The sequence below is a fragment of the Gavia stellata genome, chromosome 2 (genome assembly GCF_030936135.1).
Source record: "Gavia stellata isolate bGavSte3 chromosome 2, bGavSte3.hap2, whole genome shotgun sequence".
NCBI classification, from domain to species: domain Eukaryota; kingdom Metazoa; phylum Chordata; class Aves; order Gaviiformes; family Gaviidae; genus Gavia; species Gavia stellata.
This window is the reverse complement of record NC_082595.1, coordinates 63,345,483-63,365,518: the sequence shown is the minus strand read 5'-3', so window position 1 is coordinate 63,365,518 and position 20,036 is coordinate 63,345,483. Positions and strand designations below refer to the sequence as shown.

The following is a 20,036-nucleotide window of genomic DNA, read 5'->3' as shown; positions in this document are numbered from 1 at the left end:
GAGATTTAAATGCTGTTGTAGTTACATCTCTTTAGCATTTAGTAGTTTGGGTGCACAGTAGGATAATGCAACATGTCTGTAATAATATACCTGTAATAGCAGGAAAACAGACATCTCCCTTTTTCTTCAGAAGTAATAATGTATCTGTTTTATGGACAGACACGTATTGTTTATTTTAATGTTTTATATACTAATTAGTTCTGTTTGGAGCCTAAAATAAACACACCTAAGAATATAAATGCATTTCATTAAAACATTTTCTCTTAGAAGTTCCTCTTGCTTAATAGCGAATATTAGGCGATACTGATGTAATTGTGGCATTAAGAGCAAAGAGTTTGCAGGACTATTCTACTTGATTTAATTTTTGCCCACTGCACTGCAGGGAACCAGTGGGTCTTAAGTCATTCCTATCTTCTCTGTACTAGTTTTATAAAGTTCATTCTAACTAATAATAAGGCAATTCTCTGTAATAATTATTATAATATTTAGTTTGAGGGAATTCTGGGAGCCTTAGGTGAGCACTGTTATTTAGAATAAATGCTAAATTAGAACATTGTAATTCAAATGTAAAATGAGATGTCCAGCCATTTTTATAAAGTCAGGATAAGGTATTTTAGTAACAATAGTTCCTTGAACTTAACACTCTTAATCTGTACATGATGAAAAATCTGTACATCAAAGAAGTTTTCAGGGGGTGTAAACACTGTACATTTTACAGAAGGGCTCTTTGAAGCACATAGACTGTCAAGCCCAAATTTTCCAAAGAAGCTGCTATGTTGGGTGCCTTCATATTGGGGGATTGACTTGAAACACATTTCAGTTGAAAGGTTCTGTTTGTTCAAAGGTACCAAATGGTACCCTAGCATAATGTGTAATAGAAGGTACATTGTGCGATTTTTATCTGTTTAATGAGAACTGCTGTGGAGAAGAGAGATTCTATTAATTTCATATTTAAATACACTTTGATTAAATATTGTTATTTTTCATCCTACTGAATGATTTTCAGAGTCATAAACATACAGTAATTTCTTCCTGTTTCAGGACCATCACATCAGCTTCCCAAAGCAAGCATGTCAAGCATGCAGTTCATTTTGTTGTTTATGAAATTTGGCTTTGGTCAGATTAGCAGTCCAATTTGCAGCTTGTTTACTTTTGCAGTTTTACAGTCTCACACTAACAACATAGGGCTCAGAAGGATGGCTTTCTGCAACTTGCTGTTTATGCCTGTGACAGCCTGTCTTCTACTGTGCCTGACCTGGGGAAAGTCCTCATGTTTCTAGCAAAAAGCTTTTAGTTTTCCATTTTTAGTTTCAGCCTTTCTGCTTTACCCAGTGAGAAGAACCCCAGTTTTCTAAATTTCAAATGACATAACAAGTTATTTTTAGGTGTCTGGAGCTAGAGCCGCTGAAGGACTAAAACACTTAGGTGCTTTAGTTAGTTAAACTAACTCCTAGGCATATTTTCCCTAGACCGAATTAAAACTGCAGGTAGGGACCTAGGTTTTCTACCTGTTGCAAGCAGAGAGTGAAACAATCTATATCCTTCATCTGCAGAGTGCTTAGAACAAGAAAGACTGGGCACAGGAGTGTATTAGAAATCCTGCCTTGCTCTTGAGCTGCATGCAGAATCATGTAGAGAAGCCCAAACTAGCCTAGGAGGAGCCAGCTCAGTTAGCCAGCACAGAGTAGCCACATCAGTGTCGTTTTTGGCAAAGGCTAATAATATATGTGGCTCTTTAGGTTTATTTCCTCTTTGTCTCATAATAATTTAATGTAAAAATGTATTAACAGTCTTGAGAAGACAGATCTGGAATGAGATCCAATGATTACAGTAAGTCTGACAGTTTTAATACAATTTCCACAGTCTGATTTCAAAGGTGTTTTCAGTGTGCATAATTTCTCTTCTGGGAATATGTATCAGTTTTACTGTATCTAAGTGCTTAGCAAAGAAATAAATTCAGATTGCTATTTAAAATGCTTTTTCTTAGATGAGAACAATGCAGAATGGAAAACATAATTAGTTGTCACTTGTGCATTTTTAGCTGACCTAACCAGCAGTTTTTGTTTGGCTGTAAGCTCAGTAGTATTAGTGAAAACTATCAGCCTTTGTCATAGAACCTGATTTTGGGTTGCTCAGGGAATTTACTGATGCTTTTATGAAATTCTTGCATGTGCTCTGAAATGCTGCAAGACTTTTTCAAATGTCGCATACTTTCAGGACTGTGGAGCTCCTATTGACAGCAACAATTTTGCGTGAAAGCAAGGGGAAGAGACCCAGACTGATGGTGCCTAAGAAAGACCTGATTTCCAGAGATTCATAGCTTAGTCTGTCATACAGACACTCTTAGATTTGCAGCAAAAGAATCCTATTTCCTATCTCCAGTAATTATGCATAAATACTTAATAAAAAAGGAATTGGGAAGTGTTACCATGAGCTATAGATCTAAATTAGAGAAGTTATGTTAAAGCTGTACTTACCAATATACACCATTCAGAGTTAGTGTGACAGGACACCATGATCTCACAAAACAGAAGAGAGACCTACAAACCTAGAAGAAAGAGACCTAGTAAATGCAAAACCACTTATGTAACAGAATCTTTATCATTCTGAATTGCATTCAGAACTGAAAAAAGGAAAGGGGTTGAATTTATTAGTTGTGGCTTCTGGTTAGGGAGACCTAAAAGACTTCCAAGCCCCTCTTTTCCCCTGCTTTTGTCATTTATCCTCTATTGCTCAACAGAAACAGTACTTGCAAGTTCCTGTCTCTTAGAAAAAAACACAGATAATAAATTGTTTATTTTCACTCTTTACTTCAAAAGAAGTGATGTCTCGCTGAATCTTTACACTGAGTAGATTATCTAATGATACTGCTCTGACCCAGCAGCAAGACTTGAAGTCCTGAGAGCAACAATGTGAGGCTAACTCCTGTCAAAATTTCTCACCTTCTCTTACATTGAAACACAAAGAGTTACAAGTACAATAATTTATGTTAATGCTATTTTTGCATATAATTTTATGTCTGGAAGTCTTTCAAGTTCAGGAGAGTTTAAATATTCTTTCAGGTCTTCAGTGTTAAATGATCCCTGCTCCTACTTTTGGTGCTGCTTGTTTTCTGCTTTTTCAAGTCCCTTTTCAGTATCATTTTTCCATGAGTCACTAGAAAAATACAGATTTAATATACCAACTCAGGAAGCCGAAGAACCAAGGATGCCTGCATAAATCAACCTCTTGCTGTACAAGTGATTTTTTTTCTTTAGCCATCCTAAATGTGGATTAGAAAACAGTAATCAAGTTTGTGAGAACCAACGTGTGTGGTATATTTTTTCCTACTGTTGCATATCTACGTTCTAGTATTGCATGTTAATTAATGCATGTAAGGCATTTGCCCAACACTAACTTTATAGTTCTTTGCAACAGGTTCTCTGCTTCTGTAGAGGTGCTTGCTGAAGGACTTGCTGCCACCCTTCTGCAGCTCTTTCTCCTATCCTCTAATTGAGTCCCTTTCATAATTGTAATTTGGCTGCCAAATGACTTATCAGTTGGAAAGGCTCAAGTCAGATACTACTTCCTTTTTTGCTTGTTTTTAACTGAGTGCTGCCAGAAGAAAGAAGGGGTTAAAGTGTGGGAGGATTGCTAAGAAAAAGGGTTTGGTTAATGACACACAGGACTGCATCTCACACACCATAGTTTGTTTATTCTTCTGTAAACAGCAAAAAGAATTATCATCATCATGGTAAGGCAAACAGCACTCTCTTTTTTTCCCCTCTTTAAATCCCACCAGAAATCTTTGGGTTAATACACGATCAATTTTTTTAAAATCATAAAATCAACTGATCTCCATTAGTCTCTTTAACTGACACATGCTACTGTTGACAGAAGGGGAGGGGGCAAAGATTTTAGTGTATGGAAATAACTAGCTCTGGGGAAGAGGAGATGGGAGCGGGCATGCCTTTTCTGACATGCCTGTTCTTTTTTATCAAACTCCTTTCCCAAATACTCATGTAAGGATCTGCTCAATTCTTATTTATGCTTCTTTGTCTTGCCTGAGCTTTTTTGAAAGATTGCTATTTATTTGATTTTGCATTATTTGCTTCTTTCAGTTTTGCTGGGGTTTTTTGATACAACCAATATCTAAATCTCTGTGTTTGGCACCTAAGAAATAATATGGGATTTATACTTACATCTATGCTTCTTGAACTGATTATTTCCTTTCAAAAAATCAATTAAACATGCAGGCTTAGTATTCTCATTAGTCTATATGCTGTTGCAAAATGGTCAATTTTTAGTGTATGTTTGAGCTAAAAATTTAGTTCTACAGTGAAAAATAAATTGGAAGCAGATAGGTCCTGTTCTCTTGAAGACATGAACTGCCTTGCTAAAATATCCTGACGTAGTAGAAAATAGAAAATATAAAGTGTTTGTGGAAAAATATGACTATTAAGAAAACGTAATATTTGTTTCACTTCACTCTGCTCAACAGTCTCACATTCATATCTCTCTGGTTCTTCAAGTAAGTTCTCCAATCTAGATAACTACATTCCCTGTATACAGAGCTCAGGTAAAGTTGAAATTGTTTAAAATCCAGCTATTGCTGTTTATATTCTCTGTAAGTGCAGCAGGCAAAGAGCTGGAAAAGGCAGGGAGTAAATTCCATGCTAGAGTAGACTTGTTAAATTTAAAGTGTATTTCTTTCTCTGCCTCTGAAGAGGACACTGTCAACCTGGAATCTGATATATTCAAAAGAAATGGTGAAAAAGTTTAATATGTATATGCCAGACTCTTGCTATTTGGAAGAAGGCAGTGTGTGGGTTAAAATAACATAAGTCATACTTTTCATAATAGTAAACCCCTCTTTTGTGGCTTTGTGAAGGGTCAGCATAAACAAGGAAAAATTATTATAGTGAATTGAAGTAATTCAAATCTAGCTGACTGACAGCAAGGTTGACTGGTTAGGTTTAGAAACCGTTTAAGTTAACTTGAAATATAATGCTTTTTTCCCTCAGTGAATCACAAAAAAAGATTGTTTCAGGTCAAGTGTTTTGTTAAGTATAATTTTTCTCCCATGCTTTTTAAATAAGAACGCAAGCAAAAGCAGCAAGCCTTTATTTCCATCTACAACTCCCTGTCTCTCTCTCTGCCAGTAGTTAGGGCACTCACCTGTAGGAGAGCGGTATGAAATCTTCTCTCTGTAGGGCTTGAAACAGGGACTTGAGTGGGTCTTGTGCTTCTCAGACTTTTCTCTCTTAACTTTGATTTGTACATCCTTCCTTCTAGTTTTCCTACTAGTGTTTTTATAGCACATTGTGCCAGCAATACTCCAGACTGATTTTCAGCCTAACAAAACCTGGCACTGCTAGTGTTGAATATTTGAGTCTCAGTCACTGCAGAATGCTAGAGGCTGAAGAGTAGTAGCTTATTTATTTAAATGTTTTTGGCTAATGCACTTTTTGGGATATCACGTGACTGCTAGAACTTGAAGGCTTTCTGTTTCTCATGGTTGTGAGAATTACAAAACTGTGATTTAAAGATACCCGAAGTTACTGGTGTTCCAGTATGAACTTAGAAGGGTCCTATGTGGTCTCAGAGGTTTTCATGTTACTTGAAATCCAGTTATTTATGACCTTCTAGTGAATGATAAAGCTTAAACTTATTCTTCACTAAATATTGTTTGCTTTTTTCCCCTCTGAAAGTGAACATATGCTAGCAAATAAATGTTTAAATTACAGAACTGTCCACAGTAGATACTACCACCTATTAGTTACCACAAAGTTGCTAATGACTAGTAAAAATATTTTTTTCTGTAAAGTGTGCTCTAAGAAGTGTTTTCAGTCATGTTCAACTGACTCTGATGAACTAATCTAAGAAAATAACATCCAATTGATCCCTTGAGACACAGCCTGAAGGTCTGATTCAACAAATCACAGTAGCTTATGCTTTCTCTCCACTGGAGACCAGCAAAGCACACGTTTAATTACGTTGTTAAATTAGGGGTTTGGCTATGGCAACTTACATTAGCTAATGAGAAAAAAACGCAACCAAAAACAGAGGAAATATTCTAATGCTAACATAAACAGGTATGAATATAAATACAAACAAGATTTACATTTCTTGGTTAAAAAGAAGGTGTTTTGCTTTCAGATTAGAACACAGCTTTAAAGATTCATGCAGTGTACTTGAAATGACTTCCTCCATGCTGTCCAAGGAATGGCTAGGCAAGCCCTCTGTTTTTTTTCAGTTGCCCGTGCCTTTGATCGGGGATTTCTGAAGCGGCTAATGTCTCAAGGGTAAGAATGCTTGAGCAGAAACATGTTGAAGAAGCCTGATCTGCAGAGCATGGATACTTCTTGCCTTCTGAAAATCAAGTATTTCAGTGCTGTGCTCTGTCGGGCTGGGCCCCACTTTGGAGCCTCTTGAGAAGTTTGGTCTCTGTGCCCTCTTGCACTGGCAATACTGGCTCACCCACATTTATCTGAGTTAAAATATAAGCTCTTCAGGGCAAGTACCTGGCCTTTTATGTGTTTTGAAAGAGCTGTATATAATTAAGGTACTTTGTATGAAGAAATTACTTCAAAACAGTTTACATAGGGCAGCTATTTCAAGATCAAGAAAAATTCTTTAGCCTCGTTCCCTGAGGAAGCAAAGCTTATGTGACTGGACTGGCTGGCTGTCCCTCCTCCCTTCCATCCAACACCTTTTGAACTTGTTGGACAGTTTAAACTACATTTGAAAGGGGGAGACGTCTCAAAGATAATTAAGTTCCCATGGACTTTATGAAAATCAGCTGCTGGGAAGAGAGACATCCAGATCCACAGTTCAAATAACTAATTCTTTCCAAGTGTAATCTTGCAAACCCAAAATTCAACTTCAAGTCTAATAACGTCAGGTTGATAATGTAATCCCAACTAATTTAGAGGACTGACAGCTATTTTACATGCAAATATTAATATGCAGATTGACACTATAATGACATTAAATTTTCCCTATTTTGGTGTTTCACCAGTTTTTAGTATGAACAGTATAGGCATCCTCCTCACACTTGTAGTTATTATGAATTTTCAGAGAAATTAGTGTGACTCATTCCTTATTGGCTTGCTTTAAGCATTCCTGAAAATTTCGTATTTTTACATTTTTTTAGCTAGCAATGTTCATTACTGTCTCCTTATTATCCCTTCCCTATAATTAATTAGTACTGGCAATACATACATGAAATCAAGAAATTAGATCGTAATTGGGCTGCATTATTCATGATTGTTGCATCTGATAGGGAAATTTATAGTTGTTTTTGTTATCACTAAAGCACTTAAACTGTCTGAGCTGTATGAACTCAATGCAGCCCTCAATGTTGCTCTTAGTATTTGACCGTTTTGGTTCTACTGGCTGAAAGAAGTCCTCGAAGGGAGGGAAAAAACAAACATCAGACTTTCTCAGTTGCAGATTATTTCACTCTCTCTAAAAAAAGCCACCTCAACAACCCAAAAACCTAAGGTCAAGGTCATGATCATAGAGATCACTATGGGTGTGAACGCAGGACTTTGTTGGTGGTACAGTTGCGTATCAGTTGTGTAAGTAGCACATGTAAGAAAGGTAGGCAAAGCCAAGGGTTCCCATGGATTTCTGTTCGGTTGCAGTATGATAAGCTAACTCTACATATTCCCCAGTTTAGGTTTTCTGTATTCTTCATGTGTTTGGGCAAGCCTCGCTGCAGCGTACTGTTGCACTGGCAGTAAGTCGGCTCTGTGGGGCTCTTCTGGAGCCAAGACCATGTTTCACAACTCAGGTTTGGGGGAGTTTTAGAACAGAGGCCAAATGTTAGTCTGTTGATGAAGCAAAAATAACACTTTTTCACCCGGAGGAGGAAGTGACCGCGTAAAAAAGGCTCTTATTTTCTTCAATAGCCAGAGGGCCAGACAGGCTGCGGGCCGCGCCACCAGGCCAGCCGCAGGCGGGTTGACCTGGTGTCTCTCCTGCCTCCGCACAGGGCCCTCAGAAGCGCCGGAGTGAGCCTTGCGTGGTCCTTCCTGTTGAAGCTGTTCCACTTCATACAAGTAATTACGCGTTAATTAGAAGAGAACTAGTTTAGCATTCATTAAACATTAAATACTAATTGAGCGCCCGGGGAGAGCGCCGGCACCATTAGGCCGCGGAGTCATTCTCACGCCGCCCCGGCCGGGCCGGGGGCAGGCGGGGGGGCGCCGCCTCTGCCCCCCGCAGCCGCGGACCCGGCCCGCGGGCGGCGCGCCAGGGCCAGGCCGAGGCGGCAGGCGCAGACGGCAGGCAGCCGCGCCCGCCGGCCCCGCCGCCCCGCGGTTGCGAGGTGGAAAATGCGGGTTCATCTCCCCGCAGGGCTTTGAACCGAGATCTCCCACAAGGGCCCCAGCCGCCGGGTGGTGCCGGCCCCAGCATGCCTACCCGGGCAGGTCCTGCCGCGGGGCTGGGGAGAGCGACGCCTACTCCCGGGCCCTGCTGGGGCTCAGCGCCTCGGCGCGGCCGGGGCCGGGGGGAGGCCGGGCCGCCGTCCCCCCCCCGCCATCCCCGCCCCGCAGCCGTTGCGGGCGGCGGCACGACCGCGCCCGCTGGCAGCCGGTGCGCCAGCAGCCCTCGTGGCGGGCGGAGACAAACCGGAGACCCTGGGCCCCGCCGCCCCTTCCCCTCGCCGTGGCGGAGGGAGAGCGCTGGCGCTCCGCTGGTCCGGGTGCTGGTTCACGCCGGGCAGCCCGCGCTGGCGCTCCGCTGGTCCGGGTGCTGGTTCACGCCGGGCAGCCCGCGCTGCACCCAGCCGCCGTGGCGGCGTGAACTGCCCGCGTTCCACCCTTGGCGCTTCTCCCTCAACATCAAAAGTTCGTCGGTTTCGCCCGGGGCCGCGTTTTGCCCTCAATAACAAGGAAGCCGCAGCAGCGCGGGCTGCTGGGGCACGTACGGGACGCGGCGCCCCCTCGCGCTCCGCCGCCCCCTCGAAGGCCTCGCCCGTGGCCGAGGGCGCCTGCTTTCCCGCGCTTTCCGCTGCCCCTCAGCCCTCGCCCTCGCTGGGGGCCGGTGCAACGCCACCACCGCCCCTCCCTCCGCGGCCGAGGGAGGCGGCCCGGCCAGGTGCAGCCGCTGCCCACGGCGGGGGCGGTGGCTCGGGGCGGGCCGAGGCGCGCTGCGAGGGCGGGCCGAGGCGGAGCGCCCAGACAGGTGGCGCCGGGGCAGCTGCGCGGGTAGCGGCGCGGTGTGTGGGGCAGCTCCGCGCAGGGGCCGCCGAGCCGCGCCGGGCCGGGTGGTGAGTGTCGGGGCCGTTGGTGGGGCGGCGAGGCGAGGCGAGGCACGGCACGGCACGGCACGGCACGCGGAGCCGGGCGAGGATGCGGCGCGGCTCCTTCCTCCCGCTCGTCCCGTTCTGGGACAGGGGAGGACGGCGGCAGCTTTGGGGGGCTTCTCCCTCCCGGTGACGCGCGGGCCGGGAGCGGCGGCTCCGCGGGGCTGGGCTGTGCGGGGTGGCGGGCTGTGAGGTGATATCGGCCCAGCGGCGCCAGCTGGGCCGGTGCTCCGTAGCCGTCCCCGCGGGGAGGGAAACGGCGGCTGAGAGGGACCGTGGCGGCCCCGCGGTGGGACGAGGGCGGCCGCGGGGCTGCGCGGAGGGCGCAGGTGCTTCAGCGCCGCCCGGCCCGCGCTCGGCGATGGAGGAGGCGCCTGGATGCTGGCGGGCGGTCGCGGCTTCTGCAGCAGAAAACAAGTTTAAAACGCGCCGGAGCAGCCTCCGTGCTGCCGAGGGGGACCCGCTCTTCTCGGGAGGTCTGGTCCGCCGAAGTAGGAAGTACTCGCGGTGTTTTGAAATAGACATCTCAAAACAAGTATTCATCGTACTGGCATGTAAAAAGTGCTAATATATTAAAATGCAAATATGCATGTATGCTCGGCAATGCTGTTGCGTGTTTCCTGTTTACCATGTTAATTAGAAGTTGTAAGGGAGAACTACACCAAGAGTAATCCAGGGCAGTATTTGACCCAGTAATGCTCATTGAATGATGTAGTGGCTTTTATGGTTCTGGGTTTTCTAGCCCAAAACCCAAGCCAAGTATTTATTGGACTTAATTAATGAGAAATGTATGAATCGTAATAAAACATATGCCTTTGAAACTATTCTCTACCAGCACAAGTGTCAAAGCTAACTTAGCCAGTACGGAGAGGAAAGTTAAACTCCCCACTCATGTTTTTGTAAGGAAAATTTTGACCAAGCAGTTTGTCACCAGTCTTGCAGATGCCAGGATGCTTTCCTGTATTATTTTGGGTGATGTTAACTAATTGTGCAAAAGTTTTGAGATTTGGGACATACAGTGCTGGTATTGTAAGGCAAGATGGGCATACTTGTAAACAAACACAGGCAAAAACATACAGAAAGATCTTGGGATTTTAATTGGTGTTTGAGGGTTTTGTTTTTCATGTTCTTTTTTGAGAGCTAGTATTGTTCAGCAGGCTGGTTTGTTCCCATTCACTGTGTCCTTTTAATTTGTAGGTGGTGCTAATGCAAACAAATGTATTACAGAAACAATTTTGACATTAACCAAATGTTTGTTTGTTTGTTTGTTTTTATAGTCCACCTCACAATTTCCAGATTCTTCCAGAGAAGAGCATAAAAGGAAACCAGTTTTGGAAAGACTTGGAAATTTGTTTGGTACAGGGAAAAGGAAAAATGTCAAAAGTTCACTAGAACATACTTCACATCGGAAAGAGGAGAGGTCAGTTTCTGCTCACAGAGCGCAGACGGTATATTGTAGGCACATAAAGGAAGGACACGAAGCTCCTCAAGTACACAAGCAAGTGAGAAACGTGAGTGCTGTTTCTGAGACACAGGAATATAATTTCAGTGGGGAAGTAGGACCGCTGTATCGCGATACCATTTCAGAATGGAGTAGTAGGGGAGTCTCTTCTGACAGTGAGTGGTCAGCAGATTGGAGCAGCAGCAGTGAAACCATTAAAAACTCTTTCCTTGAGAGTAGCCTGAGTGTGGAAACCCTGGAACTGGAGAAAGAATCTATCACAGATATAAAAAATTCCACAACTCCAGATTTCATAAAAAGCTTGAGAAATTTGTCTAGTGAAGACTTAGAAAAGAGTATCTTAAGCCACAAGCAGCTCGTGAACACGTGGGTGTCTGAGGAGCCTGGGCATGCAAAACCAAAGGATTTGCCATACGAGTTGGAATCTGCGGTGAGTGAACACACACATTCTGCTAGAGTGTTAACTGTTGATATCTACCTAAGAAAAACAGACGAACTCCTTAATGAACCTGTGACTGTTACATCAGAAGAAAATTGTAGTGACTCGGACACAATGGATAAAAAATCTGCTAATAAAAGATCTGGAAAAAGGAGAAAATCTCAGTCGTCGAGTGACATGCCAAATGGAGAGAGAAACCAGACTGAGACTACTGCAAGAGAAGAATCTGTTTTTGAGGATGATGTCCCTTCTGAGGTGTTTTCAGACAAGCTAATAAACTCGGAAAGAAAAGCGAAGTCTCCTCAACAGGCTCCTGAAAGGAATTCCTCTTCCCCAGGTAATAATCAGGACCTAAAAGTTGGATCTGCTCACAAAGGGGCATCTAAAACTGAAGCTGATAAAAGCAAGCAGCAGATCTCAAACACAACCCCTGCAAGGAGAAGATCATATAAAAAGAATCAGTTGGATGCTGTCCCCATTTCCCCTACTGGTTTGAAGGGTCAGGTAAAAGATTACTCCTCAAAAAGACAACCTTTAGCATCACCAGAGAGTAACCCAATGACAAGAAGAACTTCAGTGGAGAAGGGAACTATACCTGTGGCTTTTGGGGAAGACAGCTTGGAGTCTCCCAAAGTTTCTTTGACCGATAAGACAGAAGACACTGCCTTGGTGTTTGCTGAAGGCAGAAATGAGACCAAGGCAGTAAAGCATGGTAACGGTTCGGATGGAAGAGCTTTCTTGCGTACTGATGGGATTAAAAATGGAGACCTGTGTACGCCAGCTGAGAGACAGACAAATTCTGATTTAGACAGCTTGAAGCTGAAGAATTTGGATGCTTCCAGAATGGTCATGACAAAGATTAGCCTGTAAGTAACATAAACTAGTTTACTTTATCCCTGTAGCTGTCATTTTGCCTGTATTAGTATTGAGGAATCTGTAGGAACACTAGCTATGTATCTGTTATTTATCTAGATTATTTCCAATTAAGAACTGCCTTTTTAAAAAAATGTATCATAATTACAGTTACCCCTTAACAAGCACTGTAGTTTACATATGTTAGAAAAATAATTATTTTTTCCTTTTTTTTTTTTTAATGGATCGGGAATTTCTTTGTATGTCAGTTCCCTTATATGGAATAATTTTAACATGCATAAAAGCTGCTCTTTCGTCATCGTCAGTGCTCGTGTTGATGCTCAGATTAGCTCGGCTGTCATTGACCTTAATATATTTTTGCCATCTGTAATCAACTGAGGATATGGTTGAACATTTTGTATGTGAAAAATCTTTGAATAAGGAATGTGTTCAAGTTGTTCTTTGAAACAACGTAAGTTCTGCTATTATTTTATGAAGAAACGTAGGATGCAATGTAGAACTTCAAATGATATGATGGATCACACTCCAGAAACTTAAATACGTATAGTTGCTTTCATAAGTATGTGCAGGATGAATCATGTAAATTTTTATGCGTGTGAATAACATCAGGCATTTGCAGAATTATACATATATTAGTTTGCAGGATTTGGTTTTACACTCAGAGAAGTTGTAATCTGTCAAACAAAGGTGATCAGTGCTTTCTTTAGGATTATAAATAAGTGGATGTATTTCTGACTTTCACTGTAATCACTCGTATGAGTCCAGCAATTGATTTTCTGGATTCTATTACGTTCTTTTCTACAGTGAATCATTTCATTACATTTGTAATTTCTGTTGTTTGATTGTCGCGGCTATGTATGATGTGCTATTGCTTTTTTCATTCTGGTACGTTCATTTATAGGTGTCAGCGTACATTGAATCCTATAGGTCCACCCGAGGTACACCAAGTGTTCAGAATTGTTGTCCAGTTGTGTTAGAGGGATGTGAAGGTTTGACATTATGGCTTAAGAAACATATATGTTCCCAATTATGCTTCCCACATCTGAGAAGCACAGGAGCATTAGGAACAATTTCCTTTGTAATATTCTGCATCTGCTGATTTGTTAATTTGTAACTGAATTAAAACCACCTAGTACTGAAAGTTAAATTGTGGTATTTTTGTACATGGTGATGTTTCACCATCTGGCAGTATAGAACACAAATCTTAAACTCTGAAGTTTTGTATCTTCACAACTTCAAAGGAAAGGTAGCTTTCATATTTTTCTTTGTGTCACTGTAATTAGCAATGATGAAGCTACAAATGCTTGCGTAGCAGGATTTTGTTTTTCTGGGTATCTCCTTGGCTTGCTGTGCAGTGAATTATCTTCTGCTATACTAATAAAGTAATAGAAAAGTATCCTTTCTGACAGATTTAATTTTAATTAATAAACAGCTTGTTCTGTTTCACCTGATTTTGTGGGGTGTGTGGCACTCCGTGTCTTGGCCTTATCTGCTGCTATAGGAACTTTAGCCTTGGGTGGGGACTGCCGTGTTGCATGCAAGGTTCCCGACGCATCTCATAGCTGTCATTGCACAGTACCACACAGTTTCTTTAGCCAGACAAATTGATACTGTCAAATTACCTGGTATAATTTGTAGTCGTTCATCAGAATATATGAAATAGAAACCTGGTTATGGATTAAGCTGCTGTAAAATGGGAAAGGAAAAGATCCTGCCATTACTAGAAGGAGGTGTGTTTTTGTTCTCTTGTTATTGCTTTGAACTAGAGAACAGATAACTTTTCCATTTTCAACGGTTAAAAAATGATTGTTAGATACTTCACATGAATCCTTTTCAGGCTGAAAAATACTCATTTACTCACAGACTTGGTTGCCTCCTATAAGATGGATTTTGTATAATCAAAGTAGTTTTCACTTAAAAAATGCCTAATGTCTCTTACTAATGACATTGTGCCAATTCTGGGAATCAAGTTTTTACAAATAATTTTAAAAGAAGACGATTTTGCTGGTTCCCTGCAAGTAATGATAGCATTTTCTGTCTTTTCTCCTTTTATGTCTGTGTACTGGGCAACTTGGAAGTCACAGGATGCTTTGCTTCTGGCTTTTGAAAGGGAAATCTGTCAGGTTTGAGACTAAACTGAGGTTGATGGTACATCTAATCAGCAAATAAAACCTCAGGCAGTAGTTACTTTGATGTACTTAGAAAACTTGACTTGAATTGTCATATTTGATGTTCAGACATGGTTTTGTAGTTATGCCCACTTGTTGAATTATTCTGCTCTGTTAACATGCCATTTTTCTTTGCTCACCTCAATCTGATATTTTGGCATCCATGTTTTTTGGCATCACTTGCATGCTTGACGTGGTCGTTTGGACAGTATGCTTCAACTGTGTGACTCACCTTCCATCTATGACTATATTGGGAGAGGTTTAACTGCTTGCTTCCACAGGTTAGCTGCAAGGTGTAGTCAAAGAGAAGGGCATCAGTATTTCTCTTGTGCCTACTTGTTCCTGGTATTGCAGATCAGCACTGGGTAGTAGGAATCAGCCGCGTTGGGCTGTTTGTAAGAAAGCATTTGCACTGTTAAGTGAATCCATCTTTCAGTGCTTTTCCCCCCATACTAGAGGGGAGGCTTAAAGGATACTCAGACAATATCTCCTCCTTTTAAACAAGCTTAGAAACTCAGTTCTTGCAATAAGGTGCATCTTTTGGCTGTATTTAAAATTGGTATTTCTTAGTGTGGAAAAAGGTGTAATGAAAAGATTAGTTAGAGGAGGCCAGCTGTAGTGGATGGAGCTCCAGGGCTGACTGAGCTTTCTATTCTTTTCGGTCTCAGCTGGTTTTCTGCTGCTGCTGTGCCGAAATACTGCAGAATGTAAAATACAAAGTGCTGAAGTAGTTGTTTCTGCATAAATTTGCAAAGCTTGAAACTATACCTTTGAGGTGTTAGCTGTTCATTTAAAACGGGTTTTAGGCGTGGCTGATAACTATCAGTGTTAACTATTAAACTTGCTTGTGTCAAGGCATACAGGGAGAGAGAAAGATTTTATTAGGAAGGTACGTGTTGTTATGTTGAAATGCACGTAGTAGTGCAAGTGCCAGTCTGACAAAAGGATGGTATGGAAATGAGTCTGTTAAGATAACTAGGCTGTTAGCAATACCTCTTGAAAATACAGGTAGAAGGAGAGGATAAGTACCTTTTTCTGATCAGAAAAGGTCATGAAGGGTCCTGGTGAACAGCAAATCCAGCATGTGTCAGTAGTGCAGATGAAGGCTAAGCCTGTAATGGTCTACATTGGCAGGAGCATAGCCATCAGGTCAATGGAGAAGATATCTGGTGCTTATGAGGCTGCATCTGGGGCATAATGTCGAGTTGTACCCCTCCCTTCTCTTCCAGCTCTCTTCTCCTGATACAAGAGAGATGTTCACAAATTGGAATGAGTCCAGTGGGGAGCCATTAAGAAGCTGATGGCACTGGAGCATACCATGTGTTAAGGATAAGCTGAAGCAGCTTGATTTCTTCAACTGAGAGAAGAGAAGGGTATGGGTAGACCTCAATCATCTCTTGCTACCTATAGAGGTATTATAGGGAAGGCAGAGCCAGATTTGTTCGTGAGGTGTGCAGTGAAGGGACAAATGGCCATGGTTACAAGTTGCAACAGTGACATTTCAATGGGATATAAGGCAAAAATAATTCACAGGGACAGTGGCTGACCTGCTGCAATGCTTTCCTAGTAAGGTTGTGAAATCTCGACCCTTGGTGATATTCAGAACTTGGTCAGACAAAGCCTTCAGCAACTTGGTGTAACTGAAGCTGTCACTGTTTTGAGCAGGAGGTTGGACTAGCTGACCTTTAAAGGTCCCCTGCAGCTTACATTCATTTTCTAAAAAGAAAAATCGTAGAATAATATAACTTTGAAAAGTTTAGGAAAAACAGTCATACTGCAAATGAAAAGTAGTGTCTAAATATACTTGTGCTGTGTGATAGTTCCCTCCCTGCCTTCCCCCTTTCAGGAATAACTTTTTTCTGTTTCTAGACTTAAAAATTACTGGCCATACTTCAGATAGGTGCTAATAAAACACACTTGGAAAATTTAAGTTTACTATTTCCTTTTTTATTGATCACGTGTTCTTCATAAGAGCCTTCCAGTTGTGAACCAACAGGAGCCAGCTGGTTGTTACAGTGAGCGCCATCAGGAAGTCTTCTCTGAAAAGACATGGTGATTTTTAACAGTTGCTTTCTGTATAGATTCTTAGGCAACTGATTTTGGGTTCTTCTGTTGTTTCAGTAAGTTTATTCCTCATGCTTTTTCCAAGAAAAGAAGCTTGTACAATGGAGAGTCTTGCTTTAGTGGGGTTTACTTTCTTACTTGGGATGGATCTCTTGAGGAAGAGGAGAAAGGAGTGATCTCCACTTTTGGGTTGTTCATGTTAACTCACTTGTACCTCACGCTTCTTTCTTGGACTAAAGAGCTGTCTGAGAGCTCAGTGAACACAGCTTGTGTGGGTAAAAAAGAAGAAAGCACTCAGATACCACAATCATCCATTGATTGATAGAACATTTGAGGCCCTAGAGATTGTTGCTGCAAGCTAGTTCCTTTAATCTCCCACCATCGTCAGTTTTCATGTAGTGCAGTTTCTGCCTGTTCTCCCACTGCTGAGTGTCTACAGATTCCTCTTTGGAGAACAGGGCTGCCTTTGAGGTGATGGTGGGCTCCTTGACACTCCTTATATCTGACTGATAAATTTTGAAGACACATGCCCTGCATCTTCATACTGTTTCTGCAGTAGCAAGTGACATGGACAAATGATTTTTCCTGGATGTAGGTATTCAGAGGAAGGAGGCTTAAAGCTCTCAGCTGCATGTCATCAGCCTTCTGCCATAGTACATGAGTACTATGTGCTATGTACCTGTAAACGCTTCTCTATCCACTCTGATGGAGAAGTTTCTATAAGTGTTTCCTAATTAAATTCTTGTAAAATCAGCAGGGTTAGTTTACACAATTTAAATTGTTAGCTGACTTCACCTGAAGGAAATGGGAGAGTCCTCACATGTGGTGTTCGCTTAGCCAAGTGGTGATGCAGTGACTGGGGACAGTTACCTTTTCCACCAGCACTAATGAGGCCAGAAGAGGTCTTTCACTTGATTTAAGGTTGCTTCTGCAGTGTAAGGGCTGCAAAGAATCTGAGCAGATGTCTTCAAAACTTGTTAGAGAGGAATATTCAAATGTTAACCAACTCATTATCACCTTAATGAATTGGGATTTGTTTCCTAAACTCTGTAGGGAGTAGCATGCATATAATTTATTCTGCCTACTCACTATTAAATTTTAATGTCTGACAGTCATAAGTAGTTAAATTCTCTGCCTCAATTGCAGATGCTGTAGGCTGCTGTGTTTTTGTTTTACTGAGCATTAAAGAACTATGTACATGTTTGAAATGTATTCTCCTTATTTAGTGTCTAATATTTTTTTGTCATTCATATAGTTACTCCTTTTTTAGTTAATTCCTTTTGAGATAACAAAATTTAAACTGAATATGACTATGGAAAATTTCATTATAATGCTACATTTTATTGTTTTGAAAATTGTTACAAGTCTTTTCAAGATTAATCAAAGACGTAACTTTGTATCACTTTGCCTCCTGTAGTCCAGCCAAACCGAAGAATGTAGAGCTGAATTTTAAAGCACCTATGAATCAAGACAGTTTAGAAAGTGAGCAGGATACTCTTGAAAAACCTGTTAATAAAACTAACAGCAACATTGCCAACAAAATTTCCTTGTTTGAAAATAAGTGTGCTAACCAGAGCCAGAGGCCTACTGACATCCTTGCTTCCAAAAATAGTACTGTACCAAGCACATTTGTTGGCAGAGCAAAGCTGAAATTTGGAAAACAACCTAAGGAAAGTGAACAGCCTGACAAAACGTTAAACAAGCAAAGCAGTCGCCAGAAGTTACTTGAGAATGGCACACCAGAGAAAGAAAGCACTGCAGAATTAAAAGGCAAAAATGAAGAAGGTTCTGCCTCTTATGAGGATATTGGGAAGACAACAGAACTTAAAGTAAAAGCTGCAATATCCCTTTTTAACCAAAGCAGCAAAATTGATGCTAGTAATGTCTCTCTGAAGCAACCCGATCCAGAATTAACCTCAGCTAAAAAAGAAAGTTCACCTTTTAAACTGTCTTTGCACTCACCCAGTAAAAGTGAAAATGCTCAAGATACTTCCTACCAAAGAAATAGCACAAGGCCAGAAATCCACAGAAATGAAGAAAAGATACTGCCAAACACAGAAGTTTTGTCACCTTGCAATGATGATAAATATCCTCTACCATCTCATCAGGTTTCTAGATCAGAATTTAAGAAGATGGAAAATGGAGATAAGAAGGCAAAACCAGGAGATTTGAGCTTTGCAACACTGCAGTATGATGACAGCAGTCAAGACAGTATATTGATATCAGAGCACAACATCAATACACAAAAAAGCCCAGGCAAAGCCTGTAATGGATCTGCTGAAGATGATAGCATTTTTGATTCCCCATCTGACATGAAGAAGTTTGCTGAAACAATAAAAAACTTGGACAGCTCGGTTTGTTTACCCCAGAAAAAGAAAAGGTCAAAGCTTCCCAAGTCCCCAGCGCCCCACTTCGCAATGCCTCCCATTCATGAAGACAACTTAGAGAAAGTATTTGATCCTAGTGTATTTACTTTTGGTTTGGGACTGAGGAGGGAAAAAACACAGGATCTCTTACCGGCCCAACAAATGAAAATGCAAAGCCTGGAAACAATAGCCAGAGTCAGGCCCAAGCGTGCATCAACAGAGCAAAGTATCATATTCAAAGCCCTGCAATCATGTAATAGAGAGGAACCTGCCTTTACTCAGGAAATCAATGGAAAAGAGAACATTGATGGTACAGATGGTGAAATTAAGAGATCCCGGCTTGAAAAAAGCTCCCTCTTCTCAAGCTTGCTGTCTTCTACATCTAAAGAAAAGTTTTTTAATCCTTCTGTCGCCTCAGTAAATAACACCACAACAGCTTTTACAACTGACTCCTCAGGGATGCCTCCTTTACAACAGGATGCTTCTGGGCCATTCGGCGTGCCTCAAAAATCTGAGGTAATAAAGATCATTCATTAAATGCAACCATGTAAAATTTTTTCTCCTTGCTGAAAGACTGTTAATTTTGATTTTGCAATTTAGTCTCTTTCAGATATGAAGTTTCCAAGTTTTGTGGAGAGGTACATGCAAGCAGATAGTGCAAAAAAAGAACTAAGTTTACCAGTGCCCAACTATGGGAACCCTGAGAAAAGTTTTTCCAGCTGGTTAGGGACAGGCAGATATGAATCAAATGTCTCCGCTGGTTTATTAGATGTGGATGTAAGTATTGTGTTTAAAATCTGTGTGGAAAGTTAACCAGCTTTTGTATTTTCTATAGATGATATGCATACATTGTTTTCCCTCTTAGGGACATATATAGATTACAAATATCCAGAGGTGAACGTAGGTATGGTACCAATTTCATCTGATGTTGGCTACACATGAAAATGAGATGGCGTCTAGTAACATAATCATGTTTCTTCATAGTGCCCTTATTTTGAGACTCTTCACAAATATGAATTGAAAGTGCATGTTTGAATATGTCTTCATACTTGATTTTGTATTATTTTGAAACAAATCTCATGCTAACTTTATTTTTTATTGTAAATTAGTAGAATGCTTTCTGTGAACTTCAGAAAATTTGTGCCTGCTTCTTCTGTTGATAGTAATCTCTCTCCTCTTCCAGGAAGACATTCAGCCATTGCACTGTTAAATGAGTAACAGGGCAAACTTTTTTTTAGCCCTGTTTTTGTTCCCAGTATTCCTATGCATTTGATAGAAAATACATATTCATTAAGAATACTTTAAGAACTGGATAGTAGTGATTATTGAAAGTGTTGCTACAGTGGAGGGCTTTCCCTTTGTCTGGTAA

At 41.4% G+C, this 20,036-nt stretch overlaps 1 protein-coding gene across 1 annotated transcript in view; it reads left to right on the top strand.

Moving 5' to 3' along the window:
* Positions 1–10,578: 10,578 nt before the first annotated feature.
* CRYBG1 (crystallin beta-gamma domain containing 1) overlaps positions 10,579–20,036 on the top strand; it is a 42,437-nt gene continuing 32,979 nt past the window's right edge. Inside the window, exons 1-4 of the mRNA XM_059835708.1 lie at positions 10,579–12,062; positions 17,236–17,298; positions 17,719–19,183; positions 19,268–19,444. Of these exons, the coding sequence (XP_059691691.1) occupies positions 11,311–12,062; positions 17,236–17,298; positions 17,719–19,183; positions 19,268–19,444 (2,457 nt within the window). The 5' untranslated portion in view covers positions 10,579–11,310. The remainder of the gene's footprint in view (positions 12,063–17,235; positions 17,299–17,718; positions 19,184–19,267; positions 19,445–20,036) is intronic.